Source organism: Salvelinus alpinus, chromosome 9 (genome assembly GCF_045679555.1).
Source record: "Salvelinus alpinus chromosome 9, SLU_Salpinus.1, whole genome shotgun sequence".
Classification (NCBI taxonomy): Eukaryota; Metazoa; Chordata; class Actinopteri; order Salmoniformes; family Salmonidae; genus Salvelinus; species Salvelinus alpinus.
The window spans coordinates 43,003,860-43,015,173 of NC_092094.1; the positions used below are offsets into that span (position 1 = coordinate 43,003,860).

At 42.4% G+C, this 11,314-nt stretch overlaps 1 protein-coding gene and 1 long non-coding RNA gene across 2 annotated transcripts in view; one reads left to right on the forward strand and one right to left on the reverse strand.

Annotated features, from left to right (window-relative positions):
- Positions 1 to 30: 30 nt before the first annotated feature.
- LOC139530148 (uncharacterized) lies at positions 31 to 756 on the forward strand. The gene is made up of 4 exons (XR_011665963.1): positions 31 to 127; positions 262 to 319; positions 428 to 505; positions 644 to 756. It is a non-coding gene; the product is annotated as an uncharacterized lncRNA (long non-coding RNA).
- A 4,786-nt stretch (positions 757 to 5,542) lies between these two features.
- LOC139530149 (A disintegrin and metalloproteinase with thrombospondin motifs 20-like) overlaps positions 5,543 to 11,314 on the reverse strand; it is a 135,114-nt gene continuing 129,342 nt past the window's right edge. Inside the window, exons 35-38 of the mRNA XM_071326289.1 lie at positions 10,605 to 10,738; positions 9,162 to 9,253; positions 8,656 to 8,760; positions 5,543 to 8,452 (exon numbers count right to left, since the gene is read on the reverse strand). Of these exons, the coding sequence (XP_071182390.1) occupies positions 8,363 to 8,452; positions 8,656 to 8,760; positions 9,162 to 9,253; positions 10,605 to 10,738 (421 nt within the window). The 3' untranslated portion in view covers positions 5,543 to 8,362. The remainder of the gene's footprint in view (positions 8,453 to 8,655; positions 8,761 to 9,161; positions 9,254 to 10,604; positions 10,739 to 11,314) is intronic.

The following is an 11,314-nucleotide window of genomic DNA, read 5'->3' on the forward strand; positions in this document are numbered from 1 at the left end:
ACAAAAAACATAGGCTATAAGGAGAAGTAATGGGATGTTTATTTATTTGTAGAGGTCAAGAACAACGATTCAATGGACTTGCACAATCATTGTGATTTTGTTGATTGTGGAATCACATGCTCAAAAGGTAAATCATTTTATTAATCTTGTTATTTTCTGAACTGTTTTTAAAGAACATGTATTGATATACTTGTACTGCTAGTGAATGCAGCAACTACAGCCATGTGATCTAAATTAGTTTATCTCTACGTTGTTTGACAGATTAAACTTAATCCAAACCGCTGGGGCCCTCAGTCAATGATGTATCTCAAAGGAAAATGTAAGTTTAACTTCTGGCTCTGCTTCCATGTCGTGAGGGCATTTTTTCTCGTCACATATTGTTTCCCAAAAGAGATCGATAATGGATATTGTATTACATGACTTTCAGATGGCACAAGAGATGTACCTGACTATGATGACAGTGTTTACAAATCAGGGTTGAATGGCTGGTACACACTTATTAAAGGTTTGTCTTCATTTTAGAATATGCCAAATGTGAAATGGTTATACAATGTCATAGCCTATTGTATATATTGAACATCATTGACAGACTTTAGTAATGTGAGATTGACTACACATTGTCATATTCCAATTTTGACCATAGGGTTCCAAAGGTTGAGGTCACTGAATTTCAGAAAACCCAGAAGACTTTGAACAACTAATCCACTACTTGGAGTATTGAAGATAGATGGATATTTTGAGGTTGAAGTAGTTTAGTTATGGGACAATTTTACCTCAAAGAATTGTCTTAAAAATACTTAAGCCTTCATCATCTTTTCATTTACTTTTTCACTGCTGACATTGTTGATATGTTCTTTATATGATAAAATGGTAGTAATTTGTGCTGTGTAAATTTGTACATGTTCTCTTTAAAAAAATATTGTTGGAGAATTTCAACTGAAAATGACTTAATATTGTAATAAATTATTCAAACGGTGAAGATAATGATCCTCACGTGTCTGTTGATGTTGCTCTGAGTGCTCACAACAGACAGTCACGTAGTAGGCATCATCTGTATGTCTAGCACAGACGTGGGCTAAACTGACCATGAACTGTGCTAAATTGTTAACAAACGTCCTATACTTGTCATCTGATTAAATGAGACTAGCTTCAGGCTGTTCTTCACACAGCGTTGAATGTTATTATTATAAGTCTATAGAGCAGCTCCAGTTCTTTCATATCTAGGAACACCAAAGGTGTAAGGGCTGTGGATCAGAATGGAGCCAGGTAGGGAGTACTAATGTGTTTTAGCATAGATCCTTCAGTTATTATTTGGCATTTCCTTAAGATTCATATTTATACAAAGAACAGCAGTTGAAGTTCTCCATACTATTTGTGTTTATTAACCCAGAGCCCAGTGATACACTATATACAAAAATATGTCGACACCCCTCCAAATTAGTGGATTTGGCTATTTCAGCCATATCCGTTGCTGACAGGTGTATAAAATCGAGCACACAGCCATACAATCTACATAGACAAACATTGGCAGTAGAATGGCCTTACTGAAGAGCTCAGTGACTTTCAACGTGGCACCGTCATAGGATGCCACCTTCCCAACAAGTCAGTTTGTAAAATTTCGGCCCTGCTAGAGCTGCCCCGGTCAACTGTAAGTGCTGTTATTGTGAAGTGGAAACGTCTAGGAGCAACAACGGCTCAGCCGCGAAGTGGTAGGCCACACAAGCTTACAGAACGGGATTGCCTCGGTTGCAAAACTCCCTACTGAGTTCCAAACTGCCTCTGGAAGCAACGCCAGCACAATAATTGTTGGCTCCGCCTGACTCACTCATTGACCCAAGGTGCAGGAGCCTGGCTCCGCATTCCCCCCCTCTTTGACCCAAGGTGCAGGAGCCTGACTCCGCCTGACTCTCCCATTAACCCAAGGTGCAGGAGCCTGACTCCGCCTGACTCTCCCATTGACCCAAGGTGCAGGAACCTGGCTCCGCCTGACTCTCCCATTGACCCAAGGTGCAGGAGCCTGGCTCCGCCTGACTCTCCCATTGACCCAAGGTGCAGGAGCCTGACTCCGCCTGACTCTCCCATTGACCCAAGTTGCAGGAACCTGGCTCCGCCTGACTCTCCCATTGACCCAAGGTGCAGGAACCTGGCTCTCCCATTGACCCAAGGTGCAGGAGCCTGACTCCGCCTGACTCTCCCATTAACCCAAGGTGCAGGAGCCTGGCTCCGCCTGACTCTCCCATTGACCCAAGGTGCAGGAGCCTGGCTCCGCCTGACTCTCCCATTGACCGAAGGTGCAGGAGCCTGACTCCGCCTGACTCTCCCATTGACCCAAGTTGCAGGAACTTGGCTCCGCCTGACTCTCCCATTGACACAAGGTGCAGGAACCTGGCTCCGCCTGACTCTCCCATTGACCCAAGGTGCAGGAGCCTGACTCCGCCTGACTCTCCCATTAACCCAAGGTGCAGGAGCCTGGCTCCGCCTGACTCTCCCATTGACCCAAGGTGCAGGAGCCTGGCTCCGCCTGACTCTCCCATTGACCCAAGGTGCAGGAGCCTGGCTGCGGGAAGCTCCGGTTCAATTTCACCTACACCTATATCTAACTATTTAACCTATGATTTATGGACTTGTAAACAAAATGTTGCTTTATGTACAAATAAATGAAGTGCACAGTCCAATGACTGTGACACGGCTTGTGTAGTCTCACTGTACCTCCAACAGAGGGCAGTGTTTACCCAAATCAGGAATTTGTTACCCAATGAACCAGGGCCCAATGCGATTTGATCAGATTATACGTTTTTATACAGACCTCTTTTTATAACCTTGACTGTCACTGCATGTACATTGTAATATTAAACTAATGTACTTTCTAATGTGTGGGGAGAGAGAATGATCTTTCCATTGTATACAGTAAAATACTCAGTGGAAAAGCTTTTAGAATGCTCCATGTTAGAAGCAATGATGTACTGTGTATAAAACCTGAATTGCTTATGCTACGCATTGGCCAATGAGAGGCTTTGAAGCCACCACCGGTCGGCCATATTGGCACTCCTCAGAAGACCAGTCTTCCATAGGAATCGCAATACGTAAGTCTGACCTTGAAGTTAAGCATGAGAATAGCATGCTATTTATCCGTTATTCGTTCGGGGTGGAGATCTAAGAAATGAAGGCGTGGTGGAGGTGTGTCTACGGAGACAACATATTCTGACTGACTTAATCCCTCATAATTCCACCATCTTTACACAGGAGGAAACTATGAATAAGCATTAACAACAAAAAAATTGATAGAAATGACAGCACTCTCCATAAATTGTCATTTATAATTGAGAAGAGCTAGTTAAATGAGTAATCCGTTTGGAGAAGCGGATTGTAAATACACAGACGTTTTAAATAAATTTTCCTTATGATCCCTGGAGACGAATGTGAAACCACTCATATGGAAGCAAAGTGAAAATCATATCAATATGACATATATTCTGGCACCTTTTCCACAGTGAAGTAGGCTATAAATAACTGTTTGGTCAGAATTTTTATTGTGTGCCCTCATAATTTTTGTGAATGAAATTTGGAGACCCAAGCTATGCTTCTGTAGGGCTGAACCTGCCGAGTTGATGTATGCGCTTTAGAATGTTTTAATTATATACCCAGACTTTTCTCCATTTTATTTTACAACTTGTATCATGTTAAATATTAGCCTCTATCAGGAGCCACTGTCAGTAATACCCACATAGATTTATAATTGTCACTTTAGTGTTAGTTTTCTTAAATTTCTAGCTTACATTTTGCATCATTCCATTCCGTTTACCTTTCTGTCCTCTGTCACTTCTATGTAGTTGTTCCTGAGGGTCACTAGCATTACTGGATCATATTAAGCTAACGTTGGGCAATAATTTAGGACTTGTAGTCTATTTGAATCATTATGGAACTCAGACCTTGAGCCTGGCACACGGTTCAGTTGTCATACTTTTCCATGATTAGTGAGGATTAGGGTAGATTTATATTGTTCATCCCTTATTGTACACTTTTTTCCACCTTCTAACATTTCCTGGATTGCACTTGAATATGACAACTTTCAGCATGAATCAAACCATTGTATTTTTGATTCATCAATATATTTTGTGCGTAAAGGCTCTCCAAACCAGTTAGTTTTTTTCTTGATTCATACATACTATCCTATCCCAAAAATGTGCCTAAATAATCTACAAGATCAGAGTATTTTTAAATCTACCAGTTGGTGCTGAAACAGAGACAATTACGCATATATTTAGATGTCTTTCTTTCATTGATCCCTGTATTCTGAACCCGTTCTCTCAGTGTATTCTAGTCTGACAACAAAATTCTAATTAAAGGTAGGCCTAGACCATATTTTAAGGGATGGCTTAAGATATATGTACTGAAAACCCTATTGAATGTAAATTGCATGAGAAAATCTGGGTTTTCAGCTGTTTAATTGAATGTATTCAGCGCCCACAAGGGAACCACGTCTGCAAAGCCTGTTATGCACCTACATAAGGTGTCTGAATATCAACTACTGAGAAGTGCATAGGAAAGGCGTGGGTAGTTAAGCCGTACATTTCTTAAGTCTGAATCGGGCCCATAGTGTATACCATATATAAATCATTGGTTAGAAGTGATGTGGTAATAGAATGCAGAGTGGATCAACTAGCTGGGCCGCTTCCTTTAAGTATTATGTTTTTCATGTTTAACATCAATCATTAGTTGCTTTTATGAGGATCCTCTATGCTGGTCTATGTTTCTCAACACATTCATTAGGGATGTCTGGTTTCTCTGAGCATAGAACAGAGGAGCCCAGCACATCTAATCTGACTTCTCTCTCTTTAGCCAGAAGACTCAATGTGGACTTCAGCACAGCTTGGCTTCCCTGGAAAACTGCTTTCGGGGAGTTCTTGTTGTGATACAACCCTTCTTCCAAATCATTAGATTAACTTTTTGGGGAACCAAGCTAGTTTTTTATTTATTTTCCTTCTCCACTCTACTGGCACAGAATCAAAGAAGTTCTTTAGGGATTACGGTATCTGGTTTTATTTAATGTACAAAGCTGAGCCTGCCTCATACATAAACAGCTCTTCTCACTAAAGTACCTGTGCCTTCATTATCAAGTAATTTTCAGTGACATAATTATTTAGAATTTTGCTTTTTTAGTCATGTTTTCAAAGAGAATTGGAGAACTGAACTCACTTTTTGATTTGACATATGGATTTGGTGACTCATTGATAAGTTGACAGCCCAAGCTGTAGGGTTCAACACTGAGTGAGCCTGGTGTAGTGAGAAACTACAGCCAACGTATTTGAGTGAAATTGAACTCAAGTCATGTTTTGGAAATGCAACCTGCACAAATAAGTGAATCCACATGGACCCACAAGCCAGCGGACACAGCCATCTAACTAGCTCTGACCCTCTGCCATTCATGTTTAACCAAAGGCCACCTCTGTTGAAGAGCGCACCAGCATTGATCTGTTAACCATTCACTCTGTATGAAGCAAGACAAAAGCATTGTAATATGGAAGCGTTCAACACACGGCAATCAATTGAAAAGCATTAAAATATTTTATTATTTCTTATTTTACAGTATTAGTAAAGTAGCAAGACCTACGATGTTGATACAATTACAATTAGTGACCATAGCACCAGGATCATTCCATTTTATATAACCTACATACACACTGTAAGTACATATGATTCTTAAAATCATCTTTGGATAATACATAGCAAACAAGCATCTTGTTCAATTCAGTACCAATTCCCATTACATTCAAAACACAGCACGAATATTAAAAAATAAACATACATCATAAGTTACAAATCTGAACTATTATTTTTTTAAAGAAACAAACAGGATTACTTTTCTATAAAATCTATGGCACATAGTGCATCAAGTATTCTTTCAATTTCTGATACAGACCTCATCATAGTACAATTGCCTATCAAACATGAGTGATAGCCAAAGGTTTTCTAGCTGCTCCTTGACTTTTGTAAGGGGTTTTCTACCTACCATTCCTTAAATCAAAAGTAGCTGCATTGTCTGACAAAAGTTCTAATCTGCATCTATGAAACTTTGGTTAAAGCTTAACATCGGCGTACCAGCGTGGCAGGGTTGCCAAATCTGCCCCAGTTATAATGGTAAAAAAGAGTTCCATTTACCTAAATGATGATAGGGCTACTTCAGGCAGGTTCCCTCATGTAGTTCTGCATATCTGGCAACCCTCCAGGTTGGTCTTCAGCTACATTAATTAAAGGACCATGACATGTTCTGCAAAGCATTGTGGGAATTATTCTGTAGTAGTACATTTACAATAGGCATGAAGCTAATGGCACTTCGAATGCCAGTAGTGAGTTCTTTCTCAAGATTAGTGGTGATGTCAGTGCTATTAAAGCACCATTCAAAGAGCCTTTTTCAGGTTAGTAGTTACTCACCCTACACACTGTAATACCTTTTCAGCAACAAAAAGTAAACCAAACAATAGCTTCCCGGCTTCTAGTAGTCATTGTAGTACAAAAACATGTATCTATGTATCATTACAGTATAAATATGGTCAAAGAAATATTTGACGATATAATGAAATACATCTCATGAGTATGGATGCTTGTGAGAGGTAGGCATGCGACATGCACCTATAGGACCTAGAAGAGACATGATCTGGAAAACAATGTCACAAGTGAACTAAGCCAAACTAGTTACTGACTGGAGATGAGAGCTCGGCCTTGACTTTCCACCTCTTAAATGATGTAGACAACAGTTACCACCATATGAATTCATTTAAATATATAAACAAACTGTTTTCCAGGGACAAACAACCCATTTTCCCCCCCCAGGCCACATCACCAATGAGTTAGTGTCTATTGGTTGTCTCTCTATGACCTGCTAGAGATATCGTTCTAATCACATTGTCAGTCAGTAGTCAGTAACATTGAGTTCTGAACAGTGAGGACTAGTCTGAGATGCAGTGGTCAGAAGGCATAGTACTCCTCACTGTAACCTTTGACCTTTGAGATAAGGCAAGTCTGGGTGACCATTAGTAGAAGAATGCATAACAACAGTAGTACACAAACCCTAGCTAACTAATTGGTGAACAAATATTTCCCGAAAAACCCATGTCTGGACGTATCTCCTGATCTGTAGCTTTCTTCTTCCTATCATTTTGGATGAATACTAATCACAACAAAAACAGCCTTTTGGCAGGAATGAGTAATAACCCACGTGTCATGACACTATTAGCGAATACAATTCAAATATTTAGCGAGATGTTCCATTTTAAGAACAAAAATGTTCCTCGCTGACGGGATAGAAATAAAAATACTTTGTGCCAGTTCTATAATGACTATTTCACGTTTCTTTTGAGCGCCATAAGAAAATGGTACCTTTGTGAGATGAGGAAGCTCTCACTTCCAACCATGAGAGGATTCTTCCCTAAGCTCTGTACTATGCAGTGGCTACCTCAGTGTTGCAACTTCCGACCAGAAATATGATTGTGGCCCTTTAAGACTGTACAATGCTGGAATATGTGAGAGTGTCTGACAAATTCTGCTTTTCATATTCCAATGCAGATTGGTAACCACTACAATTACAAACACTAGCGAGGACGGACATAATACGGTTGTCTCGTCTTCTTTTAAAGGACCCTGCATAGCTAGCGGTGTGTACACTGAGTATACAAAACATTAAAGACACCTGCTCTTTCCATGACATAGACTGACTAGGTGAATCCAGGTGAAAACTATGATCCCTTATTGATGTCACTTGTTAAATCCACTTCAATCAGTGTAGATGAAGGGGAGGAGACAGGTTAAGGAAGGTTTTTTAAGCCTTGAGACAATTGAGACATGGATTGTGTCATTCAGAGGGTGAATGGGCAAGACAAAATAATTAAGTGTCTTTGAACCGGGTATGGTAGTAGGTGCCAGGCGCACCGGTTTGTGTCAAGAACTGCAACGCTGCTGGGTTTTTTCCGCTCAACAGTTTCCTGTGTGTATCAAGAATGGTCCACCACCCAAAGGACATCCAGCAAACTTAACACAAATGTGGGAAGCATTGGAGTCAACATGGGCCAGCATCCCTGTGGAACGCTTTTGACACCTTGTAGAGTCCATGCCCCGACGAATTGAGGCTGTTCTGAGGGCAAAATGGGGGGGGGGGGGGGGGGGTGCAACTCAATATTACTAAGGTGTTCCTAATATTTGGTATACTCAGTGTAGATTCTTTGAGCTGTCCCTATGTTCTAGCTGCCGGGTGGGGAGGAAGGGGTGATGAAGGGAGGAGTTAGTGGGCACAATCACAAATGAAGTGCATTGGATCCCCGGAAGCTCTGGTCTGGTGTATGTTTCACTGTCTGGTCTGCTCCGACCCTTACTGGACCTGAACCAGCAGGCCGTTGTGAGGCTGGGGAATGCACTTCCCACAGAAGCCACCACAGCGACCGTAGATTCTTGCCCCGTCCTACAGACAGAGAAATGAGAATGGAATGGAGTGGGACAGCACAAAAATTAACTTTCCATAGAGAATGATGATTTTTATTAATGCCTCTAGAAATTCCTCTTGAATGAATCAGATTCGAAAATACAACAAGTGACAATTCAGACGATAGGAGGGTTAAGAGTACAGTCATTCAGAACACCCAGAATTTCTAGAGTCCTCCTTACCTCTGATCTGTGGACTTTGACAGAGACATAGTTGCCCTGTGAGGTCCACTTGGTTGCCTCAGCCACCTTCAGACCAGTCCCTATGAGGTTGATGCTAAACTGGCCCTGCGGAAGCACACCAGAGTGATTACAATAGACCAACAAACTGAAACTGTTTTAAGTGGACCTGATCAGGAATCAAATACATTCAATTAGGCTGTATCTAATTTCCATTCCGGTGGCTGACAACTAAAGCACCACGGTACAGTGGGCAGACACACTGAGCTCCACTGGACGGTTAAATGTGATTCTGTGGTTACTACCCTGGTGGAAACTGGGAAAACGTACGATTTCACACTTCTCTCCAGTTAACAGACTGGACGGGTCAGGTCAGTAAAACCCAGTCAGACAGAACCTAATATCAACACCCGCCCAGCAAAGGTTGGTTCAAGGCCCCCATCAAGACATACAGGCATACAGATTATAGTCTGTCATTTATAGACTCACAAATGGACTCTGTTTCATACCTGAGGACACTTGGCAGCGCTGTAACAGTCTCCCGCCGTGGCGAACGGGACGGGACGGCCAAGCAGGGTCTGAGAGAACTGCAGGTCTGTGACTGGTACACAATGCAGAGACACAGAGCATATGAAGGTTACAGTCAATACACAGACACATGAGTTGCTGTAGGAGACGAGGGGCTCTAAACAACTACCTTGGCTTAAGGCCTAACGACAGGACATTTAAGATGATCTTAGTTCCCCTGTTTTTATGGCTTTTTCACGCATGGTGACCATGACCAGTGCGCTCCCTCCCTCCCTGTCTCCCTCCCTCTCTCTCTCTCCCTCTCTCCTTCCCTCCCTCTCCCTCCCTGTCTCTCTCTCTCTTTCCTTCCTTCCCTCCCTCTCTCTCCCTGTCTCTCTCCTTCCTTCCCTCTCCCTCTCCCCCGCCATCTCTCCCTCCCTCCATCTCTCTCCCTCCCTCTCTCGCTTTGTAAAGTTAATGAGAAACACATTGCACAGCTAGAGCAGCTCATAATCTAAGTCATTATTCTTCTTTTTTTTTTTTTTTTTTTTTTTTTTTTTGAGTCAAGCCCAAATGAGTTCCTTGCAGTGGGAGGGGAGGGCCTGGCGTGGTGGGAACATGTGCTGTCAGGACCAGAGTAGACAGGGAATGGGATGGGATGGGAAGATGACTGCATGGGTTCTGTGAAGTGGTGGATTGGAGTGGTGGGCTCCCTCCTCCTAGCCGCACACACATATAATTACCACATATCCTGACCACGCCACATGTGCACTAATCTAAGGCATGCTCAGGGACAACAGGAGAGGTTGGCTTAGACGTCGTAATGGGCAGAGGATAGGAATATTGCCTGGAGATGTTGTGTGTGTGTGTGTGTGCGTGAGTGTAAGAGAGAGAGAGAGAGAGAGAGAGAGAGAGAGAGAGAGAGAGAGAGAGAGAGAGAGAGAGAGAGAGAGAGAGAGAGAGAGAGAGAGAGAGAGAGAGAGAGAGAGAGAGAGAGAGAGAGAGAGAGAGAGAGAGAGAGAGAGAGAGAGAGAGAGAGAGAGAGAGAGAGAGAGAGAGAGAGAGAGAGAGAGAGAGAGAGAGAGAGAGAGAGAGAGAGAATGTGTGACTCCCGATGTGTGTGTCAGAAGACACAATCGATTTTGTGTGTGTGTACGAGCATTTGTGTGTTTGTGAGTCTGTGAGTCGGTGTCTCAAAGGGGACCATGCTGCTTTGACTCTATCCCAGTGACATGACCAAGGCCTGATGAAAGGTGATTATCGCGATTTCTGTGAGGAGTATGGCGAAAGGTGTTGAAAATTGCATTCGGTGAGTAATTCCCTCTTAGCAAGACGTCATTTAGTGCTGTGGGTAAGAGGAGTGGGGTGTGTGCAGGGGTAAAACAACATGGATGTGTGGTCTCATTACAGTAGAGTGGTCAGGCAATCACATGGTCATTACTCACTCATTATCCTCAGGGAGCTGATGTCCAGACGGACCTTGTGGAAGAGAGTGTATCCCGCTGCAGAGTAATCGTTCCTGCAGTCACAGTCCTGCCTTCTGCTGCCATTATACGGGCACTCAAAAGGGTTCAGCAACCTAGACGTTAAAAATAATGTTACAGATAAGGTACATTCCTTATATGGAAAATACAGTACATTCTGACCGTAAACAGAACATGTTGCCTGGTCAGGCTGTATCACAACCGGCCGTTATGGGGAGTCCCATAGGGCGGCGCACAATTGGCACAGCGTCGTCCGAGGTAGGTCGTCATTGTAATTAAGAATTTGTTCTTAACTGACTTGCATATATACATTTTTTTATTATTTTTATTTAACCTTTATTTAACTAGGCAAGTCAGTTAAGAACAAATTCTTATTTACAATGACGGCCTACACCGGCCAAACCCGGACGACGCTGAGCCATAATAAAGGTACATTTAAAAAAATATAAAACACAGGAAGGAACCCTATACATGTTGTCACTCATCACATACACTGGAAACAGGGTGGCTCAGTTGGTAGAGCATGGTGCTTGCAAGACCAGGATTGTGGGTTCAATTCCCATGGGGGACCAGTATGAGAAAATGTATTACACTACTGTAAGTTGCTGTGGGAAAGAGTGTCTGCTAAATTACTCAAATGTAAATTGTTGCAGGAGAATAATCTGATTTCA